Here is a 26779-nt window from a genome sequence, read left to right on the forward strand (position 1 = left end):
TAGAGAATAAATCTTTTGTTTTCCTTTGCTTCCATGTATGGCCATTGCTTTTGCTTTATTAAACTGCCTTTATCTTGACCCACGAGTTTTTCCATCTTATTTTCTCCCCTCCACTGCTGAGGAGGGCAGTGATAGAGCAGCTTGGTGGGCACCTGCCATCCAGCCAAGGTCAACCCACCACACCTTGACAAACTTTACCTCCAGTTCAGGGGGAACACAGACAGAAAATTTTAGTTGTTATACCCTTGACACAGAGACTGCAATTTTTTCCCCTATGTGTCCTATTCTCATAAGAAAACAAAGCCCTCACTGCAATAAAACCTCTTAATGGCCTCTGTGATATCAACAACTGCTTATGAGGGTTTGGTTTCACATGTTAAACTTGATTGCTTGTACCAGTGGTGATCAGACCAAAGTGTTTCTGGCTCTTATTTTCTGTGCATCCTCTTCGCAGGACTATACAGTGTCAACCTCACTAAATAATGGGTAAGGATTCAAAGTGTTTTACCCACCATGATCAGTAATAACAGTGAAGTCTATGGCAGAGTTATACCAGCAATTAGAACAACTAGAGTATTAATTTATCTTATTTGAGAACTACACACCTGGAAGCACTGCAAGTCACTGGAAGATCGTTGTGATTCCTCCCTCCTCTAAATTCAATCCTTTTCTGGGGTTCAGCTGTGCCCAACAGACACAGACTCAATTCTCCCTTGTAGAATGACCAGCCCCAGACCAACTTGGATGAGGCTGGTACTTCTAAAGCTGGTGTGGAAGCAGTTCACAGAAAAGGATGGAAATCTTTTGACAGAAGATCTTGGTACTTGTTCTCCCCAAGTGCAGGCTCATGCAGCGTGTTGCAGAGAGGAAATGTTTCCCCTTTTATTTTTACTAGAAGCCTGATGGCTCTAATGATGAAGAGGAAGTCTTCAAAATACATCCTGCCCCATGGGCGCACTATGCACTGACAATTTTAACAGCCTTTTTTAGAAAACAAGGCTCCCTGGAATAACATACCATGTGTTGCAGTCCACTTTGATGGTTTCCCCAGGTTTATAAAAGTGTCCTCCATGGACACATGGGCATTGATCTTTGGGAATACATCCTCCACTGCCATCTAATACCAGCCCATCAGGACACATGCAGCCAGAAACACATTCTGTGACATACTGCATATATAAAGATACAACACAAGGCAACTCGTTAATGCACAGAAAGTACAGGGAACAAGCAGAGGTGCTAGCTCTGGATGCCAAACTTTTGAATTTTTTTTAAAAATCCTGTAACTGTAAGTTAGTGACAATCAAACTACAAGTAACACAGCTATGTGGGTAGCTATAGCTGTTGTGTTAACAGTAAAGTAGTTGGTCTGTGAACAGTGTAACATGTTACCATCAGCATTTGTTAAGGACAATCATACATGCACAATCATGTTGTCCCATGCTCCTGCTAGGAGGTGAAGTCCTTACACAGTGCATGTCCTGCGTCTTACAACTTTTCTGACACTCTGATCCAATCGTGCCGGGACCCGCAGAGCTGCAGTTGAAGTAATACATAGGAGCTGGGCAATCTATAGGAGGAAGAAAACATTTTAGGAAGGTAATTTAGTGAAAGCAATAAGGATGCCATCAGCAATTGTAAAACAGAGTGGAGCATTTCAGAGGGCAGCATGTGTCTCTCATTTACAGTTTCTATTAGCTTTTGCTTCTGCCCACCAACAGTGCAGGGAGAAGGAGGCAGATAACTTCTAAGATTTGGGAAATGTCTTCATCTTTTAAAGACTTCAGCAAGTCTTGTGACATTTTTACAAAGACAACTATTATCAATAACCAGCACATTTCAGGGAGAAGGCAAAAATGTGCAGAATACTAAAATGTTACAGAAAGTGAGAGATAACACAAAAAAACATTATAAATACTAGCTGACACCATAATGCCATTATTTAACAAAATCTCACCTTTTACCAGGACAGTTTCTCCAATGCAGTCTAATCTTCCTTGAATGCATTTGCTAAAGAGATTCCATAAAATGAAACACATCAGCTCTTTGCACATTTCTCTCTCACTAGAGAGAAAGGCACTGTAACGTTTCAGTAGTCACACAGATAACAAATTCCTATCAAAACGAATATTTGGTACAGCTATCAGGTTCACAGACATGAATTACCATCCCCAGAAGGAAGATTAAGACACCCTGTTCTTAAATACTCTTCCTTCACCTGCCACTGGTTTACTGTGTGTTTTCCCTCAATCAAGTTTTTCCTAAGCATCTATTTTCCACTCCGTGAGATGAGACTAATACTTTCTTAAATAAGAGACCTCTTAAATTACTAAATGAATCTGTGTTTACAAAATAGTCTAGAATCCTCGGAAAAAAACATGGGAGTTGGAAGAGAGAGAGAGAGAATATGTAGACATCTAAAGATATAAATAAATTGTTTGAATAAAACAGCCTTGCCCTGGTATTTGTTTGTATTGCTGCCCTGAACTAGTTGAAAATGAGAAAATGACAATTGTTTTTCACTGTAGATGCAAATTAATTATGTTGGTTTTAGTATTTTCCCCAAAATTTCTCTCTCTCTCTTTCTTTTTAAAAAACTCAGTTTAATAACTGAGATTTTGGCGTTTTTTCCTGGGCCACTTTTATTTTTTAAATAGTCTGCAGGATGGTGTGTTGGAGGGTGTTTTTCACTTTGCTTCTTCATTTCAAAGGCAGAAACTCCCCCAAGTCCCCTGTCTTCTAGAAAACTTGCTCCCACTGTATATGGATATTTTTTACACAACAATGAACTTTGCATAGAGATAGATTGCAAACATTACTCTACTTAACATGTTTTCGTGTTCTTGTTTGCTAGCAGGAATATAGGATCTTAACCTTTGCTGTGGCTGCACTTCTTGCCAGGGAAATATTTGCTTTGCTACAATCTGGGAGAAATTTGTCATTATTCCTTATGGTAAAATGACACCATTCAGGGATTAGAGCAGGGACTTCCCCAGTGAGCCCTGATGACCCCCTGGTATGCAGCCTTTGCATCATCAGAGCAGCTTACCACATCAGTTTGTCCTCTTGAAAGGAGTTACTGGGCTGAACAATCTTGCCTTTGTAGTAGCAGGGACAGTCATCTGGAGTTACACATTCCTCCTCGTCATTGAGGTAGGTCCCTTCAGGGCAAGCACAGCCCTCCATAGGAGCAGTCTGAACTTTACACAGTGGATCAGGTTCATCCAGCGAGCGGCAAGACTGGTTACAGTACTTCACGCTATAGTTATAAACCATAGTCTCAGGACACTCCTCAGAGGGATCTTTGCAAGAGAAATAAAATGGATGTATGGCCTTCTCTGTGCAATCATCGCTTATGCTGTTAATGCAGCTTTGTGCACATCGGTAGCCATAAATGTGCTTTTTTCAAACTAGAAGACCTTGTCTCCCAGTGGTCTGGGGGAAGTCTGCTCATGTAGCCTAAACTATGTGACACTGAATATTGAAATACTCAGCAGGGTATATCTTGCCTGAATAAGGAAATCAGTATAATTTTGTAATTTGTACAATTTACATTTCTATCTTATGCCAAAAACTGAAATCAATAACTTCTGACTTGTCCTTGTAGTTAAAAATTAATTTTCTGTCCTTTACTAATGATTTCTTTGGCTGGGAATAATTAAAGAAATGAGCATATTTTGTAAGGGGCAATTTTTGACGTTAAGTGGGCAGTGCCAAGGAACTCTGTTAATCATTTGATGCTACCAGAGTGTGTTTGAATTCTCATAGATGTCTTGAGGAAAACTCTTGTTGTCATCCTCTGGGGAAACGAGAAACAACAGTTTCTAAGATCTCTGGGTGGACCAAACAGTTAAATACCAAAATCTAAAAAGCTCAGCTGACCCTGTAAGACAGTGAAAAGCTGGTTAATTTTCACAGGCTACCAAGAAACAACACCTTCAAAACTCTGCCATAAAATCTGCAGTAGTGATCCATAGGGATGACACCAAATTTTGTCAGGAAATATCACCTGCATTAAGGCTGTGGTTTTCAAGAAAGCCTGGCATCCAGATTCCTCTGAAATTCAATGAGAACTGGAGATCTAGTCATCTTGGACATCTTTCTAACTCACATCTGCAGATTTAACCCCACAGCTGTTTTTCAGATACACACAGATGTACTAGAAGGTACAGGGGAGTTGTTCATGGGCAATTGTGCTAATCAACTTTGCAGCAATGTTATCACCATATCAGCAATACGTTCCATACTTAAACAAAGCTCTGTATGGTTTTCCAGTCCATGACCATAGTAGACTTTCTTAGATTAGTTAGCGTGCTAGGTTTGTGTACACATTCAAAACCACCACCTCCACCAACAAAAACCTGTTGGTTTCCTGGTCTTACCTGAAGCAGACATGATATCCCATGTATGAATCGAGCAGGCCATATTCACCTACTTTATAAGCATACTATAAAGATGCATCAACTGGTATTTGTAAATCAAAATAGGCCAAATAGAAAGATACTAATAAAGATGTTGAACATGAGTTTACATCAGATTTACCCTAATGGGTGTCTCAATTGTCAGCTATTAATGCAATAAAATAATGTGTTTACTTTCTCCCCTTAATTTTTCATAGAGGAAAAAGATCAATTTTGGTAGAGCAAGATCTGGTAAGAAAAAGGTTATTTGATTATAGTACTCATGATCACAGATTGGTAATCTTAGATTACATACATCACAACTGGAGGCGTGAGCGGAGAGAACATGAGCATACCAAAGATAGCTTCAAGCTAGCTTGCACAAGGACCGCTAGAAAAACAGTGCCATGACTTAGCAGAGGCTACTAACCCCAGTCGTCTTCTGGGTAACCAGTAACTCAAGTAATGGTTCATGCTTCCACTAAAGACCGTGTCACATACATACACTACTAACAGTTAGCTAGTAGGGTTTACTTATTTCATACACTCTACTTACTTCAGTGTAGACATCCCCTTAGGATATAACCTGCCTTGGATGCTGCCTGCAGCCCGGCACAGCTGGACACAGCTGCAGGAGCTGGAAAAGCCTTTCCAACCCCTGCAATGGGACAGACCACTGAGAGTGACTGTTCTGGCCCATTTATTCTTTCACTCATGAATAGTGCAACTTTCAATCTTATCACAGGCATGTTCCCAAAAGATTATTTCTTCTTAAATAAGGCCTAAAACGATCGTGCTGATTAAGCCACTAGCATTTTTTTCCCAAGGTTACTGCATTGTTTGCGTCAATATTACCTGCTGTGCCGTGAGTCCACAGATTTCAGTCTAATGTATGCTGCAAACCAGTCTCGCTTTGGCATGTTAGTAATTCTATGTCCATAACAAAGCTTTCAATAAACAGGGACTGTGTCTAGTACATAAATCTGCATGATTCTAGGATAATTTGCTGTGGACTACACTGTGTTGTCTTTGAATTATTTCAGCACAGGTTTGTTAAATTGTTCTTACTGCAGTCTTAAATGCCTTTGACAAAGCACCACACCGGTTACATTGTTTGTCTCTATTAAATATCCCAGCTAGCCTCTAAGTCAGGCAATTAAATAGATGATAGGTGCATCAAAGCTGCATAAAAATAATTGTTGTTATGTTTCCTATTCAGACATGTTATTAGTCAAGAAACCCATACACCTATTTTCATGTTGATATAGGCAAATCTCACTTGAACTATCTGATTGTCAATGTAAAAATGGAAATGTTGAAGTAAAATTCAGAAGCTGGGACTTGTGAGTTTTATTCTCAGCTCTGATACAATCTCATAATAAATTCTGGCAGTGCCAAAGAAAAATATACATATGTGGACTCCAAACCCAGGATTTAGTGACAATGTGTATGTCCACGAAACTTTCATCCATTTGTTAGATAGTCCTGAGCTGAAAATGCCTTTAAACACTTTCACATTCTCAGATATCACCAATATATATTTATTAAAAACCATTACTATTTTACTGTAACATGGAAAAATGCAGTTAATGAGAGTGATACTATTTGTATGGGCAATGTCTGAGACAAGAGAACTGAGATGAACTGCAAAAAAGGTATCAGAATTAAAATACATAGGGACGCCCATGTGTTCAAAACTAACCTAATTGCAACTCTTTGTTGCGATTTGATTAATACACCTTACACTATGTTGCTTTTCTGAGTACTGAATTCACCTAATATTTTACACAAGCAACATGCATCATAAAAGCGTGAAGTGGACATGAACTGACTTTGGCAGGCAGAAGTTTTTTATAGAATATATGCTTATTCTATTTTTCAAAGAGCCACTAACTTGATGACTAAGCACAAAAGATACTGACTGCCACAGACAGTGCCACAGGCTCTCCTGAAGCTGTTCCCCCATATCCCTACCCAAAGTATTTTAGAATGCATACCACAGATGCCCGGCCTCCAGCCCTTCAGGGACACGCCTGCTGTAGCACACTCTCTGGAGTAAGTAGAGAGCACACTACACAGTGCAACATCACTCTTCTCAGCATTACAGGTGTCATACATACATTTCTAGGGGACAGAAAAGGACATGGGTAGTATTATGCCCAGCTCACAGAAGAAACAGGGAAACATATAGCAATTCAAAAAGTAGTCAACCAATATAGTTTTGAAAAAGTATTATTACCAGTGAAACTTAATTTGTAATATCTCTAAGAGAAAATGTATGCTAATGAAATACTATGCAAACCTGAAAAATAGGAAATCAATTACAGTCATGTAACTGCAATGACGTTATGCCTAACACTCATGAATAAATGAATAATAAGAATGATAAGGGCATCTACAGTTCATTAAAGTACTAAGAAAAGTCTATACCAGCCTCCCATGAGGATGTACAATCTAGGACATGTCAAAATATGTCATCTGAAAATATACAGAACTGAAAATACTGCACCGTAATGACTGGCACTTGTGTACCTATCTAGTATGTAGATAAGATACACCCAATTAAATGACAGGTGCATAACAGAAGGTGGTTTAATAGAATTATATGTATGACATAAAGAACTAGTTAGGTAAGTATAAAGGGGATTTAAAGCTCAAGTTCTTTTAATTGGGTGGCTGGACAGAAGAACCCAGATACACCTAGTCACTCAAGAGCAGTAGAGTCATACTGCATAGATGGTGGCTTATCCTGCCATTACTGATGTCATGGAAAATGCTTCCATTAATCATGGTTTAAAATCTGATGAGATCAGCAGGAGTAACAGATATATTAATAAGAAAATGGTTATTACTTTTCCTTAATTGAAAGTTGCAAATTGCTATTTTACTTATAGTTAACATGAATTCTCAGGCAGACATTTTTTCTGAGGGAAACTTGGGAGACGTAAAGCATAAGCCATATTTTTAAAGGTACCTGAAGACATTAAATTTCAGACAAAATTTCAGGTCAGATATTTTCTCAGTAAGTTGTATCACACACACTCCTTACATGAATTTTCCGCATTTTTGCAGAAACTTCTTTACTAGTCACATAAATGCGGCAACTCTCTAGCTCAGCCAACTTCCTCAACAGCATTATAGAGCTGTACACCAAGAGTACTTATGGGCACCTTCTTGCATTCTAAATACTAGGAGACTAACATGATTCCACAGTAATAAATGGGATATAACTGATGTAAATATAGTATATATTCTCTCCCTAGACGTGAATTTTAAACCAAGTCAGAGGGAATCCATGGGGCTGAAAAAACTCTCAGCTCAGTTCCACACAGACATGCTGATTTGGCTTTTCAAAGAGTGAACAGTTTTCAAGAACAGTAAATCCATTTTTTCCTATTTTGCTTCTGGGTCATGCAACAGAACCGTCAGTGATGGCAGTGAATATTTTCAGGGCTGCAGCCAAAAAGGCCCATTGTATCTTGCATAAACTCTCATTTTGTTATTTTTCTTATTAGCATCAGTGAACGTTGCAAACAGGCATTACTGTAACCTATTTCACTCCCCTAAGCCAGACTACCTTCATGGCAGATCAGTCTCTGCACTAGATTAAACCACCCATTTCAACCAGTGCCTTACCTTGATGTACACAGAAGGGTCTACAACAGAATGGCAGGCAGCAAACACACTGCTTGTATTAGACAGAAGAGCACACCAATGCTGGGCAAATTTTTCTGAAGTGGGAAAAAATATCATTGTCCATAGTCACTTAAACCACATTACTACCTGAATCAATATTTTTATCAGGTATCACACAGAACTAGAATGTCCTGAAGTGTTTAGATGCCAGAAGGAAACACGGGCATTAACATATCAAGGTGATAAACATAGTTGGATGGGTGACCAGCCATCTTCCTAAAAGAACGGTTTCACCTTCCAAGTACTAACATTATTACTGTAGCTGGATTTGCAGAACATCTGCAAAAACTCCCCATTTTCATAATTTTCCATCAAACTTTCCTAGTTCTTTACAGTCAGGCGATTCTTTATAGTCAAGCAATAACACCAAGCATGTAATAATCAGTGAGCTGTGTGGCTATGAGCTGCAGCTTTAATTACATGTGACAATACCTAAGAGAGTACAGTCTGAATCCTGTATATATCCAAACCCAGTCAAAGTGAGAAACCAGACAGGGCACCTAGTACAGTACAATGCTTGTTGAAGTCAGTACTGTTGATAACTTATTCCTTTTGACTTCAGCACAGCTGTAACAACCTAGATTGGATTAAGATCTTGCCCAAATATTGACAACCGAGTATGCTCTGTCTTAAACCTAAATTGTTCTCACTGATGTTTTGTGTACTTTTCAAGCCATCAGTGAAGAAGATGTTAGCTCTTTCTCCAGCAGTGCAGTCTTTTTGTTTTAAAAGCAAAGCTGTCACCTTAAAGGCCTGCAAAACCAAATGTGTTCTCTCTAGTAATAGCCTCAAAGGCAGTGGCTTTTGATGTTTATGAGATATCTAAAGCTTTTTTGGTTATCTGTCATGTGAAAATTATTTAGCACTGATAATCCAGGGATGAAAAGCCTGCTACCTTTATCCACACTGTTTGAACAAGGATCTTCAAAGCTGTCCTCAACATCAAAACAGCTGGCTCTAGTTTTCCATGAGTTACCAAAAGCAGAAGCTGAATCTTCCACAGCTCCAGTGACTGTTCTGAAGTCGTCAGTCTGTATGTTGTTGAAATTGCCACAAAAACCTTGTGAGGGTGGCAGGAAAAAAGAAAGCAAAAGAAAAGAAGAAATCACTACATGAGTGGAAAACGGAATGGCTTCTAGATGAACACTCTTAGCTCTATAATGGACCTCGCCTGAGAGAAGCCCATTTTCCTTCAGACACTTCCTGATGTTCCCACAAATCAGACACGACCCTGTATTTAGAGTGTAATTATTATTTTTCTGCATTACAGTAGCACTTAGTGATAGCACAGAGATTGGAAGCTGCTTAAATGTGCTTCAGTAAACACTGGCAGACCGAGAAGTGTCTTCCTCAAAGGCTTATAAGCAAAGGAAATCGCAAAAGCAAAACAAAATGGGTTGGAGAGACAGAATGTAATCCCATATCACAGATAGGAAACAGAAGCACAAAAAGCTTAAATGATGTGAACAGGAGATTAGTGGCAAAACCAAGAACATAGTCTGCATCTCACAAGTCTCTGATGAAAGCCTGCTTTTACAGATAGTCTAGAAGACCTGCACACACTAAACATCACAGAGATTATCTAATATTCTTCAGCAAATTAAAGGGTTTAGCCAACATTTTGTTTCAGGAAGGCTATAGATTTAACCAGGGGTTCTAACATACCAAAGTCAATACAAAATCAAATAATTTGTTCACTTAAAGTGATAGACAAACAGTTATAACTCAGTTTAAGAGCAAACTGAAAGAGCATGGTGTGTCCTACCAGATGTGCGATTCTGATAAGAATGATCAACTGTTATAGAGAGCTGCATTACAGGTTTCATTTGCACTTGAATCCGTACTCCAGTTGAGCTCAAGATTTTGATGAAAAATGTAGAGGGTCTGAAGATGGTGATGCCATCTAAAGAGGAAAAAAAAGAAAAAAAAAGATGTATGCACCTGCAAATCTTTATGAAGCTGAAGTAAACTTCTGTTTACCAGTGCATCCAGTGTAATACAGGAATTCCCAGGGAGTCCCAGACCTAGTATCCACCCAAGTCAAATGACCTAATAATGAGCAGGATCATGTTCTTTTCAGAGAAAGGAGCAGGAATCCCTCTGTAAATGGATGTAGGCTAGTCTGGGGAAGATGTGAAGAAGGACATTTACTTTTGCTTACTGGCAGCTTCACAATGAAATTGTTCATGTAGATATTTCCACAGGAACATATTTTTATAGTCTGCAGTGAAAAAAAAAAGAAAAAGCCCACAATAGTGAATGCATATGACATGAGACAGACAACAGCAACCTGACAAGCTTTATTAAGCATTAAGAAGTAGTGTCTTCAAAACATGATCACCTCTGACGTCAATGTAACTCAGCATCTGGATGCCATACAGTAACATAGAGAAAAACTCTAGGCCAGAACAAAAAATGAAAAACCCTCTCCATAAGCAACAGCTTTGATTGAGTGCTCTCACATACCTAAGAGGTTAGTTATCTTTTTGAGAACCACATGTGAGAAGTTACGTGTAGGTTTGGATCCATCTCATTGGAAATGTAACACACCCAAAATGAGAGTTATCTGACTCAAACTCCCTCAGTAGTCAATGGAGGGAGACAGGCCCCTCCAGAAGAACACCTCATGCCTTAGGTAGGCTGACTTGTCCTTTGGAGATCCCCATCTTCCTTTATTGACTATAGAAAGAGGTTAGGAGGTTGGATCTCCTAACAAGGTTAGGACTGCACCAGTTAAATACCAGGTGGGCATAATGAATCTGCGTAACTTTAGGAGTGCATAAATACCAGCCCTAACTCAGCTTCCACTGAATTCAGTTTGAATCATGGCATAATCTTCAGTAGGAGAAGCCTCTGGCCTTCATTTGGAAAATTCTGCTACTTCACTCACTGCATTAGGAAAAACCTCAGGACTCAGAACTGTTGTAAAAAGAAGGGGATCTTTTCTTGTAGAAATTTCAATCTTTCAAAAAGAAACAAGTGAAAAAGTTTGAAGTCATGAAAAAGAGAGGGAAAGCCAACAAGGAACATTTTTAGCCATCTACCTCTAAAGAAAATGGAAAAGCCAGAATCCAAAAGAACTGGAAAGGAAATAACTCTCATAGAACAAAACCAATAAACACATGCACCGCATCATCTGCTGGTATTAATCTTGCAGTCTCAGGACTGCAACAGACTAAAATGAGTCCACAGTGCTAGAGAAATCCCATCTTTGAACCTAAATAAAAGTGACATATTATGTGTCACTAATTAAAGCAAGTTACTTACAGTTCTTCCTAGTGTGACTAATACATTCTTTAAGCAAGTCATTGTCTTTGATGTCCCACACTGGATGATCTCTCCAATCACCACAAATGTGTCATCAGTATTCTGAAAAGGCGTGAGAAAACAGATGTGCAGACATTGTTAGCATGTTACAGGAAAGGAGCTAGAAGAGAAAAAAGGTGTCTCTGAAAGGCTAAAATGGAATAATGAAAGAACTGGGGCATTTAATCTCTAACTGCAAACTGCTTTATTTCATTGCCAAAATCAATAATGTTCACAGCCTTTCCTCTGCACTCTGTTTCCTTGCTATCAACCTGTGTGGATTGCATATTTGCAGACAGCCACGTAGAATTCAATCTTTTTGCAGGAATTTTTGCTTATCCACTTCCTTTTGACAGTCATACATGAAGAAAGCTTCAGGAGAAATGCTTAAATCTACACTAATGCATCCAGTAAGAAAACTAATTCATTGAAGAAAAAAGATGTAAAACTATGTTGAAGCTGCAAAACTTTGATGCTAAGCATCAAGCAATTGACTTGCAATCCACTGCAAATGGGAAAATTTATGGGGTTTAAGACTGAGCATGTGTTGAAGTGCTTTGCTGGATTGGTGCCATTTAATTAAATTAAGTCATATAAAGCTCCAGCACAGCTTAATGCCTCATGCTACTCAAGAGATTTAGGAGTGAAATGGGAGATTATTCATACCTTAGCTAAGACATAATGGCAGTTGCCATGAAAAATGAATCTCTTATTATCGAACGTTGTTATATGGAATCCTCCATCTATGTTGCAACTTCCAGAACAGGGCAGAGAGATACAGTTCCAGTGGCCTCCTTTGCAAGTACTGTACAAAACCCAAAAAGGAGCGGTTAGAATAAACATGGCTTTAAACGAGCAAAAGTGAGATAACATCTGTATCTGAATCTGCACAGATGACACCCTCTTTGTCTTTTTAGCTTGTTATTCATTTGCTTATTAAATACCTGTGGGAGGAAGACTTCATATTAGGCCCTTAAAGTGTGAAGGCTGAATGACTCTCAATGAGAGTTAATTGCATCTGGGCTTCGAACTAGCTCCTTCAGAGAGACACTGAGCTGGTCAAGCAAGAAATGTTTTTTAGGGCCTAAATTGTTTACTTGACTTTTTAAAGAAAGAAAGAACCTCTTCAAGCAAGATCTTGCAACATTTTATGCTACTGATGCAACTTTCAGCAAGTTGCTGATGCTACATTTCAGCAACTAATTGTGGAGAACCTGAGATAATGAGCAGTTACAATTCTTAGAGCTGTGCACACAAGAGGACAACAGCCTGGCCATATTAGCTCAGGCTTTGTGAGGAGTAAGTGAGGATGTGGATAGATGGGAACCACCCAGAGCCCATCAAGTTGAGTTCCACAAAATTGCAGGTTTTGAGGAATATTTCCTGAAAATGCAGGAAATATTCAATCCAAAGAGGTTTGCAGAACATCTGGCCTACCCCACCATGCACCACAGCATATTTCATTCCTCCCTATAGTAAAGGTTAGGCCTGTGGTCAAGAAACGATGCTGTCTCACGGGAGCACAAATAACACATACTAGATGGATATCAGTGTAAGAGATAAAACTGTTTTGAGAACAATATACCTGAGCTCTTATTACCTTTCACTAGTGCAGAGTAGAGATGGGTTCAAGCTACAGGGTTTTTTTTAAACCAAATCATTCTCGAGGATTGGGACTTTTGAGATCCAGGCCTTGAAACAGCCTTTTGTAGATCTAGAGGTGGTTGGAAATGTAACTCATTAACATGGTATGACTCCTTGCCTCACTTCAGTGGCCAATGCCTCTGAACTAACCAGCAAAGAGTCTAATTTTTCTGCATTCTGAAATCTTGAGCTGTTTTTGCTGGCAGTTCCAAGTGAGGGTGGTAACTATGTGAGATTGAGGACTACCTCTAAGCTTTCCTCTACTGTTGAAATTCAGACTCAGGTTTTGCGTTATTATTCCTAACAAATGTTAGGAATAGGAAAAAAAAAAGGGGGAAAATAACAGAATGCAACTCATCAACACTCTGAAATAAATGCCTCTGCCTTGTTAGTGCAAACAAGTTCACAACAGTACCAGTTTTGGCAGGGTGTGGAGTAAGTCCCTCCAGATGAGTAGACTTTGCCTTGAAACATACAGGGGCAGCTGTCTCTGGGGATGCATTTTTTGCCACCGAGGTCATCAAGGATAGTTCCTGTTCAGACACATTGGCTGGTTATTATTCCTTTGGTGAGTCTGGGAAACACCATCAAGGAAGATTAGAGTAAGGAAAAAACTCTGGAGTATTCAGCATTTCTGTAAATGAATGGGATATGTTTTAAGGAGAACACCACACCAGGCCCTTTCAGGTGTTAATGGATGGGAAACATTTCTTACTAGAGCTCAAATGAAAGCAATGCAAACCCCAAAGATTATCTCTGCATGTTACTGGAATTTGTCACTGTGAGCAGGATTATCAAGTGCCAGACTGCAAGGATGTGAGCCAGTTTCCATCCTTTTTCTAATAGTGAATCTAACAGAAATCAGACCCTCATCTTAGCCTCTACTTCATGTGCAAACTTACACATGCACATACCTGGCAATGCATTTATATTACATGTGACTTAAGCTACAGCAAGATCTAACCTCATAACAGGGAGGCACCTCACCAGACATCTTCACCTGCATTCTTACTGTCTAGAGAACACCTCTCCTCCTTCCACATCTGTACCATTTTTTTCTGTCTAGTCCTTAGAAATCTTTCCCTACCCTCCTCCAGTGTCAGGATCTTGAATCTTTGGAGATCTGGTTCTTCCAAGAAGAAAGTTGTTAAATTATGCTAGAAGAAACAGTTTAGTTTCTTAAAACAGGTTTTAGTGTAAAATGTTAAAGAAAAAAAATTGCCACTAACTGAAAAGGAACAACCTTCCTCTTTATCCCTTGATATGTGTGACCCATTGGAAGAAGTGAACTGCCTTACCAGGAGGACAGAAACAGCCATCTGTACATGGGGCTTTACAAATCTTGCTCCTTTCTGGGTCGGCGCATGTGTCAGCACAGGAGTTTCCACATTCCATGTACTCCATGTTATTTGGGCATTCCTGATCTGCAAGACCAAATGAAAATGGGGTATGTTAATGATGTATTTATGAGAGCTCTCAAATCATTGTATCACTACCCAGCTCCTTCTTCCTCTTTCCCCTATATCTTGTTTGCAAAACTTTCTATCCAGATGTGTCATGTTTGTTTAACCTCTAAAGGAAATTTTTATGGTCACTTTTACTTCATCTTTGGAGAAAACAGTACTGCTGGGAAATACGAGTTATTTCACATTATTTTCCTAGCTCAAGGTTGGCTGAAGTCATGATACAAATAAAGGACACCAGAATCTGGTGTCTATTTTTAGACATAGTTTATTTTTGCCTGAAGCATCAGTCATTCTGGCATTAATTTTCTATCCCAATCCACACCAGCAGTTTGGGAGAAATACCTGTAGCATTCCCCCTGGATTTACAGTGATTTCCTGCTCAGTAGCTGCGACTACTGAGTATGAAAGCACAGGATAAGCTAAGTACAAACACATTAGACTTCTCAGTGACTTCTTCTGACTAGATGTCAACATTTAAAACAAGGCTATTTATAAGTTAACTGTGCATGGTGAAATTCAAAAAAGAACTGGAGAAAACTTAGCCATAAGGAGGAGGGGGACAATATTAAGATATAGTTCTAATTTAAGGAGCAAAATCAAGTTCAATTTGTAGAAGCTTTTCCATTAACAATGTTTCTGTCAAAGTACTTCTACAGCTTGATTCACAGTAGTTAACAGAGCTCCTAGCTTTGCTCTGCTGGAATCAGAATACATACATATATGTCTAACCTGAAAGAAATCTCCAGAGCAGTAGTTACTTACAGCAAAGTTCCTTGGTTCTCCATTCCCCAGGGTCTCCCTTCTTGAGGACACAGTCTCGAGAGTACTGGTTTAAAGTGCTGCATATGCAGCTGGAAACCAAATCAGAGTGAGAAGAATTAACTGCACAGTGGCACATATCCTCAGTGCAGGTCTCTACATAGTCATCAAATGCAACCACTTTGGGGCAGTTTCCAAAACGCGACATAAGTTTCTTGCATCTTTTTTTCTGTAAAAAAGAAAAGAAGGAAAAGAAAAGCAATACTTGACATTTTACCAACTTTCAGGTTTATGGATGTGCATCCCAATTTTTGATGACACAATTCCAGGGTCACAAGATAATTCAGGTTGGAATTTATTCAGGTCAGACCATTATTCAGGTTGGGAGATTATCCAGTCTAACTTTCTGTCATGAGGTCCTTTTTCTTGGACTGGAAGCTGTCATTCAATTGTGCATTTTCCCACTATCTATTTCTTTAACACTATAATAGGATATTCTTTCAGCTATAAGATCAACATTTTGCTCAGATTCATGGGTAGACTCCTGAAAAATTCAGTTCAGTGCATGCTCTGTAATTAACACTTGTTTCAACACAGTCTCTCCAGGGCTGTAGTTCAGGAGGGTTTATACTTCTTGGCCACACATACTTACGTATTTACTGCATCTATCGTCTTCCCTCCTAGGATGTCTTCCAGTGTGGTCATCTGGACTCACATCAGCACACTTTTCTGATGGATCCTCTACTTTGTGGAAGTTCCCGAACTGCCTCGGATGCATTTTATACCCTGCAAAATCCCCAGTCGCATCTGAGTAACTGCCTGCAATTCTTTAGATCAGTTAATGGGCTATAAAGATGCACTTAATCTTTGGGCTCTAAGGCAGTTATGTTCTTCACCAAATGGCCAAATGTAACCACAGCATCCATATTGTAGAGGATGACAGCCTGATACAACTTCTGTTGAGCTAGAGCCAGGAATCTGGCACACTTGTATCAAGGCCTGCTGTCAGCCTGGGCATTTATAATCACACAAGACTCTTGACCTTTCTGTTGCACCTCATCACTTCCAAAGACTTCTGTTTGTTATGGGTGTATTTGATCTTACAGAGTTTTGTATTTGCATGTGTAATGGTTATACATTTTAGTTTGCCTTCTTCTACTATCACAACCTACAATACAACCTTAGGTGCATGTTTGTAATCATCTGGAAATCTGTCAATTTTACAGGCTAGAGAAGATGGGAAGAGGGAGCAGGAGGAAGACAGGCACACAATACATGTATGTAACCATTACACTAGCTAGAGAGTTGCATTTTCCTAAACCATTACGAGAAACTTGATCCCGGATGTGAGAAATCTTTCTGACAAAGTTTGAAATTTATATATTTTTATGGAGAGTATGCATAAATTGCCATTCTCAGATATTTTTTTTTTTTAACAAAAAAAGTTTAATAGACAGATTTTTAACCAGGTCTATTCCTCTATACTGGCTCAGTCCCTCAACTAAGTGCAGGCCTGAGAGAATGACTTCCACAAAAGCATTGTTTTCAGGTGCTTTACCACTAACTTTTCTGGAAACAGAAGCTCTTCTAAAGCCCTGAGCTCTTAGAGCCACGTGATTTGCCAAGGATCTCAATTGACATTAAAGAATATAAAGAATAAAGTTTCAAGAAGAGCTACTCCATGCAGAAATGGGATTTTTCTTCCTGATAATTTTTCTCCTCAAGAGAAAAGAGTCTGAAAGTGAGAAGAAATTTTGGACCTTTACATGCAGTGGATCTTAACTTGGGCAGGCAGACTGACTGCTGCCTGCTCAGCCCAGGGAGAAGGATGTATTCAGAGCAGAAAGGAGGGATGTGGGAGGCCACCTGGTCCCTGGGTGTGGCAACCTGTTATCTGTGGAACCAGATGTGTAAAAGAAGAGCCTGTTTTTCTTAGAGCAATGCTTCTCAGTAGCAAACTATTTCTTCAGAAAAATTTGAGCCAGCTTTATTTTTTACCTGTTGTGTTTGTGAAGTAAAGGGCAGAAACATGACTAAGATGCATCCAAAAAGCTTAATACGAAATATGAAAATGAATCCCAAATCTATCACTACAAGTGGTATTTTTAATCAAATCTCAGGATTCTTTCTGAATGGGTGAGGTAGAGGACAATATTTTTCTGGTGACTTAAGAAACCCAGGTATTACATGAAGGGATGATGTTATAACTTCGGCTTCAGTCCTGCAGCTAATATCCCAGGATGCAGGTTTCTTTCCGCTCATACAACCCACTGCAGGATTGTAGCCTCAGCTGTTTGCTGTGTTGGCCTCTTTCCAGTTCAGTGCAATATCTGAAGGTGTCACTGGATGGCACCACGGTTTCTGCAAAGATGCTCAGTGAAATCTCTCTGGCTCAGTGATGATGCTTTCAATTCATTACAGAGGCAAAAACAATCACATTTGATACCCAACTGTAAAATGATGAAAATGGAAGGACAGAAAATGCACTCGTGCCTCATTTGAGACTGCAAGTTCCTTAAGGTTTGGTACTATCAGTGGGAAACCTGGCAAAGTTCCTGCATGATAGTCAGGTAATTAATTTGGGTCAAAGAGGTTTGAGACACTTGCAAGTTTGCAAACAGCAGAGGAACCCAAATCATCCCAGAATCTCTTAAAATAAATTTCCTGTATATGAAAATGTTCATGTATTTCAGAGTGTCTGTCAGGAAATCCGAAACCCCGCTTAGAGGAAACAGATATCAAGTTTCACGTCACGTATTAACAGTTCTGTTCTATGTGGAATATGCTGTATTCATGGCCTACCATCCAAAATCAAATCATTCTTCTCACTGCCATCATAGTTCCCACACAGACCACATATTTTCTCTTTATATGTTTCTTCCAGGTCCAGCTACAAAACAAAAGGAAAGGAAACCCAGAGTTTAAAGGCTTTTCCCCACATCAGCAGCACATGTTACAAAGTGGTTTACAATAAAAAAGCACAGCAGCAGCAATGTTCATTACCAATTTGTAGCACTCTCCTTTTCCATTACAAACCTGTCATAAAACTTACCTGCAGACAGGTTGAATTTAAATGGGAAGATAATCCTCTAGCAATTGTCATTCCTACCTACTAAAGAGCTAACTGAAGCATGCTGAATACTGGACTAATCCTTGGACCAGTGTCTCCCAGTATAGAGACACTGGTATATAGACATGTGGTAGCTCTTGCAAGATACCACAGCTCCTCTCTGGGCAGGTCAGATAACTGTGCTCTGATGCTGGACGCTGTGAAGAAACAGCTTCTGGTCAACTTTTAGACATATCTAAAGCTTTTTCTAGTCCATAGGCTAAATGGAAACTTCATAGCATTTCTAGGGGCGGGTCTGCCCAGTGTAACTTGTTATCCCCATACTTGGGGGTAATAAAGAGCCAGGTTAGCATATTATTGCCTTGCTAGATAAAACTATTGCACCTAATCACTCCTACATGCTTGGAGGGTAGTACTGGTGTCACTCAGGTCCACCAAAAAAAGGCAGTGCTTTTCCTACAAGTGTGTCACCCTAAAATTGTATCCACTCTACAGGTGGTGCCTGTAATACTTCAGGTATTAATTAGTACAGGGGAAACGGGGAAGCAAATACTTCATTAAATCAGAATTTGAATACCACTTGGTTGCTTCCTGACTTTTTTCCTCTCTATTCACCTTCTACCCTCTCTCTGTCTCTCTGAACTGCAAAACATGACATACAGCTTTCATTTATTTAATCTCAGTCCTGTTTGTGGAGGATAAGTGTTCACACCCAGAAGTGTAAATACACTGTTGCAGAAGAGGATATTTTTGGGTGGATGTATGGAAGGGAACTACCGCATAGCAAGGCTTTGGAATGAGAGAGGCCAAGGTCTGAACTGGCCACACAGATTAGTTTCCCACACAAGATGTGCATCAAGACAGAGGGTAACTAACAAGTCAGAGCTGGAGGGACTAGCTGTGCGGCTGCCAGTGCCACATGGAGGAAGCAGATAACTACAGAGGCGCTATCTCCAGGCTTAACAGTGGCACCTTTTGTCACATAAAATTAGTTGGGAATGCCTGGGGGTTGTGACTCCATGCCCTTGCCCCATGAAACTATTACCTAGTTTGGTATGTCCCTATCAGCTTACGGATACAGTGATACCTCCCCCCCACAATCTCTTATATCAACATGGTGCCTGCATCCAGCTCTGCTTTTCATCATTGATGAGATTCACCAAGGGAAAAACAGCTAACTGGCTGTTCATACTAGTAGAGTGTCAGCCCAGTTCCACTTGAGTGTCAGGCCCAGCTTGGAAGTCACTTGGAAGTAAGCACAGGTGTCCTCAATCAGGATGCTCTTCAAGCTGAAGGGCATGGGGATCCTGGAAATTGGAGGGAACAAAACAGATTGCATTGAAAAAAAAGACATGAAATCCTCTCAGAGATATAGGAAGAAAAACTAGAGTCAGAAGTAGCTAAATAAACCATGGGGACATTCTTTTCAAGGTCAGCCTTCATCCACACAATGCATTAAATTTAGGTATGATCACCTTGCCCACTGTGATGTTTTACCAACCTTAATCCACAACACAATGTATTTTGGTATGAGTGTGTCAATACTACATTAGCCACTCGACTGATACCAATGCAGCTCTGCTTGTTTACATATCCTGAGGACCTAACCCAAAAGGTTATAATAGATCACAATACTGGGAAAATGGCCCTCCACATGAGGATATTGCAGGTTCTCATCATCCCTCCAGGCTTTCCTTGACATTTGGGATTGACAGAGGTGTGAAAAGAGGTCTGTTCTGTTACTCATGTACTGATGTGACTCAGACCTACATTACATTTTCATCTCACCAAGACAATTACCATTCATTTTCCCAGAGCCTGAAAAACTTAGAAAATCAGAAAATGGCTAAAAGATAGGAGATTTCTTGCCCCTTTGATTTAGAAGATACATCTGGGCTTTGCTACTATAATTACAACTGAGTGATGCTATTCTGTATTTGATTGTTTCTAGAAGGCTGTCAAGAGAAGACAGCCCCTATGCTTGCAATTTTCTCTCCAACAAGATTGTGAGGGTTTTTCCCAGAGTCAAAGCTTGCCTTGGCCTTTCATACCTATATGCTGGGAGCAGGTCACTGCACTTCTCATGAGGGCTGCCCTTAAAATTGTGCCCAACTTTCAGCTACTGTTGCATATGACTTTTTACTTATGGAGTATTTTTACCCTTCTGTTTGCAGTTTGCTTTCTGGTTCAATTCAGATTGGAATTAAAGGTGTGGATTTTGACTTCTGAAATTTCTGTCTTATGTGTAAGAAGATCCCAAGGCAAGCTGTGATCTGCAAAGCAGTGCAATTTTCTAGACTAATCTATCTGGAAACAGAAAACTTTTTCTAAAAGGACCATCTGTTCCTGAACAGCAACATACAACAGTAGGGTTAGTACCACAGAAATAATATTTTGAGAAAAAAATACAAAGTTTCTACAAAATCAAAACCTTCTGTAAATAAAGTGTTGATCTTATCTCCTTCCCTTCACCCCTCCCTCCCAAATCAACGCAACATTAAGAAAACCTACACCTTCTGTTTTTATAACATACACATTGCCTTTGCTTAACATGTTGGTGTTGATCCCTGGGAGATGTAGTTTATATGCTTCTTGCCTCCTCCACCACTATGGGCTGGACTCTTTGCAATACGCTTTTCAAAGTGCTATGAACATGTCATACACAGTAATTTTCACCCCTAGAGAATAGGACCACTTTCTAGACAGACCACTGCTAATACATAGCAGTAAAACTGCTGCACAAGAAAACAACAGTATGGTCTTTACTCACTTGTTCCCATTCACCGTGATGCCTGTCTCCTTCACCTCCAAGATCACTCCATCAATGGTGACAGTGAAGTAGATCAGGAAGCTATTCTTGTCACTGCGCCTGATTTGGATGGTAAAGTCCTGGTAGCTGTCATTGCAGTGCGAAGCGAAGACATATGTGCAGGTTCCAGGAAAAGTGAACTTAACATGGTCAAATGTATGAAAGTGGAAATTGCCCCAGGTGGCACATTCACTCCTACTGACAGTAGAGACCTGGACTAAAGAAAGAGTCATAGGAGGGGAGCTTAGAAATTCACCCCACATGAGGTGCTTTGGGTTTTTTTGTTGGAAAACATTAAAGGAGAGATTTTCAAAGGCAAAAATGTTAACCCCTGGAAGATACTAGCTTGTGGGAAGGAGTTTCATCTCACTGAACTTTTGAAGACCATGCCAGAGATACCTCCAGTGTGAGCAGATGAGCCTAGGCTCCTTTGAAGTCAACAGGGAGAAACAAAAGTTTCAGCTTCCCTACCTTACATATCTACCTAGGAAGAAGACGTTCCAAGACGGTGTGTTTCTCTCCATTGTATATAAAGGTTGCTGAGGGGTGCCAATGTAGATGGCACCCCTCAGCATTTACACTGTAGATACATTTACACTGTAGATATCTAAAGTGAAGTGAGGGGAATCTCATCCTGGCTGCCTAAATCTCATTTCTGCTTTTGAAATCCTGCTTCTTAACACAGGCAAGACTTTGGTTCAAAGTCTTGAATCGAGTCCCTTCCAGGAGATATCACAAGTGGCATGACTCTTCAGCAATATGGCAGCCGCTGATCTCAGCAGTTGAGGCTGCCACCAGCTTCAGCAGTCGGCTCAGAGCTATTTGTTTTTCATCTCAACCAAAACTCATGTCTTGGACCTCTGAGTTGTACCTCTGTCGAAGGTATTGATACATACTTTAAGTGCATATAAAGACATCACTTCAGAAAGTAGTTTCCATACCACTGGCTGCGCAAAGCCAATATGAATCACCTTGAATTAAATAAGATATGCTGCTACAAAATGCTTTAGGCCCATCTGAAAGAATGACAAATGAAAATGGGCAATTTTTTTGGTGGTGTTTATGCAGCACGTTTAGGAAAATCAACATAGCAACATCCATCACAGATCAAAACAAAAACAGTCATTAATGTACTCAAGTGAACTCTAAAATATTATTAAATATTCCTACTTAAGAACCAGCAGGGGAACACTGAAAAATTCAGATCTTGATGTTAGAAATGTGCAACACAAACTCAAGTGCCAAGAAGTCCGTACAGAAACAGCTTTTTAAAGGGACTGTAATTTGCCATAGGTGTTTGCAGCACTAAAGTGGAGAAGGGTAATTTAGCACTTTCCTACACAATAATGAGGGGAAATGAGACAGTTTGGCTATTCCTGGAAGTGGAGTTGCTAGAATTACTAAGACAGCAATAACTGTCACATCAATTGTTTGTGTATTAAGCAACTAGGAAAAGTGTAACACATTCAAAACCAAACCAGGAGGCAGCAGACCACAAAAAATGTGATTACTCCTAATGCAGTATTTCATACTGGTCAATCAAGCCTAGCAGGCATTATGGTAACATACTTCTTCTATAAAGAATATATGTGAAATGTGTTGAAAAGAGTGTCACCATTTTTTTGTGATGCAAACTGCATCCAGAGAGTGTCCTATTTAAGATTAGTCACTTAGTATATAAAACAGTTGATAAACTACCTAGTAGTGAAAGAAAAGAAGTAAAATACTTAAATGGTTGACATTAAGGATGAAAACGTACAATGTTAAACAGTATTGCATGCCTACATCTCTTACAGGAATATGTTACACATTTTCATTTGACAACTCTATTTGTCACCTATGGAGAGCAATATGTGAGCAAATAATCTGAGAATTAGATTTTTTTCTTACCTATCTGAACTGGTTCTTTGCCCTTGCAACAACTCCAAATTAGGCAGAAGATCCAAAATGACCTCCCCTTTTTTATTTCCATCTTGCCGTGAAGCAGTAACTTGAAAATCCTTCCAGGGAAGTGTTTTTTTCTTGGCTTATAGGCAGATTTTTATAGTCCAGGAATTTGACGTGAGAACAAAACATTGATGGCAGGGTCCCTGAAAGGTGGAGCTTCATTCAATTTTCTTTCAGTGGTTCATGTGTAGCACCCAGCAACCTCCTGTCTTTCAGACAAGACAGGTATCCAGTTCTCTCTTGCTTTATGTGGAGACAGAGAGCTGTCTTTTTCTCATTTCCTTTTTTTAATATAGGACCACCCCCCACCCCTATAGTGTTGCTTTTTCTTTGGCAACAATATTTTTTCTTTTTCATAACATCTGATTAGTAACAAGCAATCATTGTCCAAGATCTTCCAGAGCTTTTCTCTGGCTTGCACATCAGCACAGTCCCCCAGGTCAAGAAAAAGTGTTTGTTGCCTCTGCTGGCTTGATGGCAACTTCTAAATGTTAGAGCAAAAAATATTGTAAGGTCAGGCGTAACGTATGGTTTATTTAGAGCAAAAACTTTTGGCAGGAGGGCAATGTCCTTTAAGAAGTGTATCTAAAATATCTTACAAATAAGGCCAGAGATCTACTGCTTCAACAGACCAGGAATGACATTAGTCCACAAAGTGCAAACTTCTCACCTCTACTGCACAAATGGGATTTAATTGCACCAGTCAGACATGGGAAGTTAATTTATTCTTTATGCACACAGAAGTGGTGATTTCTCCAAACAGCATAGGGGAGCAGTGCCCAAGTCCCACCAAAATGTAGACTGCAAATTCATTCCTTCACCTCCTAAATTACACTGCTGCAAAAGGGTCCCTTGGTGCTATCAGAGTGCTTTAATACTCAATCACATACCCATAAAAAATCCAGCGGGCTCAGTCATGAGCTGATCTACATTCCAGTGTAGGACAGTTCTTAGATATCCTGTCACAGATGTTTTTGTCAGTAATTTTAGGGTCTCTTTTAGAGATTTACTTGCTCTGTTGGCACAAGCTGACCTAGCATTTCTTCACCTTATCCATGCTGTGGGGGAACTGCCTCTGACACAGAGGAAACCTCTCACCTAGTCCTAGCAAATCAAACATGGGTAACAGATGTTCCTACACTTTCAACTGCTCCATGCCCCTTTGGGAATACACTAATGCCAGAATGATTGTCAGTAGTAAGTGGGCACAAATACAGTTTAAAGTGGACTTGGGTTTCACCCTTGTTGCAAGTCCTCAGGTCGAGTCTGTCCATGCACTCACTGGGTTATACGCATACCCTTTTATCTAGTTGGCAGACAGTAAGCTGGTCCTTGAGAACTGAATCTCGCTTACTGCTTTACCAAGCTTTCCAGCATTTACAAAGTTAAGTGTCCTAAAGCTGGCCCATTTCTTCTTTCAGCTGTTCCCCCTACACAGTTATGAGCAGCTTTCTGAGTGGTTTACAGAATTGCAGGTGCAAACATTTGCCAGATGAACATTTGCTGCTGCTGTTGCTCTTAAGAAAATCCTGCACTAGCGGGCGAGAGCATTGTGCAGTACATGAAACATGAGTTCATGTTACCCCTTTCCCACTGCCCGTGCCCCATTAATTCCATTGTCAGTTGCACTTGAGGCAGGGCACTACTGGAAGGTAAAGTCTGTTCTTGAAGCCCTGCCATTTTGGCTGGAATACAGAACCAACAGACTTTACGGCACCGGTGGTGGAAGTAATAGGCTTCTGCTGCTTTTCCTTTTAAACACAACACATCTTGCCTGCTGATCTCCATCCAAATAGTTACAAAGTAAACCAGCAGAATATCTAGTAGATAAACCGAACCATGAGAATATGGCATTGTAGATATGAGGATGATCTGAAATTGAATACAGTGCAATAGTAACACTCAAATTCAGCAGCTTCCCATGGTAACTTTCAAATTGAGTTCTTGTTCAGGCCACACAACAGTGTTAATGGCAGGTGTGGGGAAGGGCTGTGAAGCCCGGGAAAAAAAGCACATAGGTCAGTAGACCACAAACACTGACAAAGAAAGCTTAGTTGAAGATAAAGATGGAAAGCTGAAACCTATTAATTTTCCCAAATCAAAGCTAGAGTCAAAATCCAAATGCAGAATTTTGCTGAGATAGAGTCCATTTTTTAAAATCATGGTCCTCTTCCTTTCCCATTCCCACCCAGGCAATCAGGGCACCTATTTCATTCATATTGGTATGAGAACAGAAAGAAGAATAGGACTCTAGGAGTATGATTCCTGACCCTAGAAAAAAATCACTTTATTCCCAGCGGGCAGCACAAAAGCAGCAGGAACCACATATGAACTACTTGCCAAAGATACCCTTCAAGTTGGAGTAGTCCTTAGATGACAAAGACATGGTGAGGCTGACCACTGCAACTCCCAGCCCTTTGTCTTCTACATGTGGGGTGGTTCAGGGGCATGTCAGAGTGGGCAGAAGGGATGAACTAAGGCATGATTTCCCTCTGCAAGCCCCACGTAGCACTTAGGGGCCTGGGAAGAACATGAACAGCACATGTTAAAACTGTGTCCAAGGAACAGACAGAATAAAACAAATAATTCACTGAACCACCATCCACTTATGCTCCACTCAGCAGAGAAAGTAGTATCAGTCATCTGGGATCCTCCCCTGAGAAAAGCAAGAGCACATCTGTCGCTACTCAGAGAAAGAGGAAACCCAGTCCTCTTGCTCTGTACCTAGCCGTTTTCTTACCTCTGCTTGTCTGCTCTGTCATTTTTGCCATTCCTTTGCCATTTCTTGGGGAGCAGAATTCCTGTCAGTGACTAACCAGAGCTGCTGCTTCTGGCTTCTCCGCAGAGAGTGCTGGCTAACAGTCCTTAGAAATCACTGGATGCTTCAATCCCCTGCAATGATTTCAGGACTACTGACAGGGGAAGGATATTTGCATTCAATGAATTTTTTATATTCGTGTGGCAACACTGAGGTTTTCAGAAGAAAAACGTGGTAGCTTTTCAGAAGCAAATTCAGTCAGACAGGGAGCTTGTGAATATGTTGATCATTTACCACTGAATCATTGCTATTGCAGGCACACAAGGTATAACTATTCCCCCTGCAGTGACATACTGGTATTAATAACTCTTCCCTTTATTGGGCCCTGCGGCATAAGAGGCCTTCACTCTGCTGCAGCTGTACTAGCAAAAAGAGCAATTCCTCTTGGCCCCTTTACAGCCATTTCATGGATCATTTGCCATCAAAGGGTATGTGATTTTAGTAAATACAATAGGTAAATATTAACTCAGCTTCTTTATCGCCACTGACTCATGGGAGATAAACCGTCATGAAGCTAATGTATTACACCAGTGACTCACATCTCATATTTTTGATACAAACTTGTAAAGAGGCACTCAAATTGGGGACATCTGGTGAATTAATGCCATTCATAGCCAGCCACCATACTGAAGCCTGGCAGTTGCATTTGTATCATACCCTTCTGTCAAAAGGTGATCCCATACATACCGTAAAGTGTTAAGGCTACCAACACTTTTGTAATACACCATCCTGGGTCAGACCAAGCACTGGTAGGATTCAGCCTGAAAATCCTCTAATGTTCCAGTTCATTTCCAGCAAAGCTGGTACTGCTTCTTAAAATATGAATGCACTATAAAATGGTGTTTTACAAGCACTACCTAGATA

At 40.1% G+C, this 26779-nt stretch overlaps 1 protein-coding gene across 3 annotated transcripts in view; it reads right to left on the bottom strand.

Moving 5' to 3' along the window:
- The window catches only part of LOC143163253 (mucin-5B), a 47941-nt gene extending 21827 nt beyond the window's left edge, over window positions 1-26114 (bottom strand). For all 3 annotated transcript variants that reach the window (XM_076344228.1, XM_076344227.1, XM_076344229.1), the window contains exons 1-20: window positions 25838-26114; window positions 23041-23240; window positions 21112-21367; window positions 19534-19648; window positions 18074-18161; window positions 15924-16057; window positions 15275-15500; window positions 14345-14470; window positions 13462-13579; window positions 12069-12207; window positions 11364-11465; window positions 10248-10317; window positions 9862-9999; window positions 8992-9156; window positions 8037-8131; window positions 6398-6524; window positions 3050-3302; window positions 1958-2010; window positions 1470-1570; window positions 1018-1169 (exon numbers count right to left, since the gene is read on the bottom strand). In XM_076344228.1, the coding sequence (XP_076200343.1) occupies window positions 1018-1169; window positions 1470-1570; window positions 1958-2010; window positions 3050-3302; window positions 6398-6524; window positions 8037-8131; window positions 8992-9156; window positions 9862-9999; window positions 10248-10317; window positions 11364-11465; window positions 12069-12207; window positions 13462-13579; window positions 14345-14470; window positions 15275-15500; window positions 15924-16057; window positions 18074-18161; window positions 19534-19648; window positions 21112-21367; window positions 23041-23122 (2540 nt within the window). In that variant the 5' untranslated portion in view covers window positions 23123-23240; window positions 25838-26114. The remainder of the gene's footprint in view (window positions 1-1017; window positions 1170-1469; window positions 1571-1957; window positions 2011-3049; window positions 3303-6397; window positions 6525-8036; window positions 8132-8991; window positions 9157-9861; window positions 10000-10247; window positions 10318-11363; window positions 11466-12068; window positions 12208-13461; window positions 13580-14344; window positions 14471-15274; window positions 15501-15923; window positions 16058-18073; window positions 18162-19533; window positions 19649-21111; window positions 21368-23040; window positions 23241-25837) is intronic.
- Window positions 26115-26779: the final 665 nt, after the last annotated feature.

The sequence above is a fragment of the Aptenodytes patagonicus genome, chromosome 7 (assembly GCF_965638725.1).
Source record: "Aptenodytes patagonicus chromosome 7, bAptPat1.pri.cur, whole genome shotgun sequence".
NCBI lineage: Eukaryota > Metazoa > Chordata > Aves > Sphenisciformes > Spheniscidae > Aptenodytes > Aptenodytes patagonicus.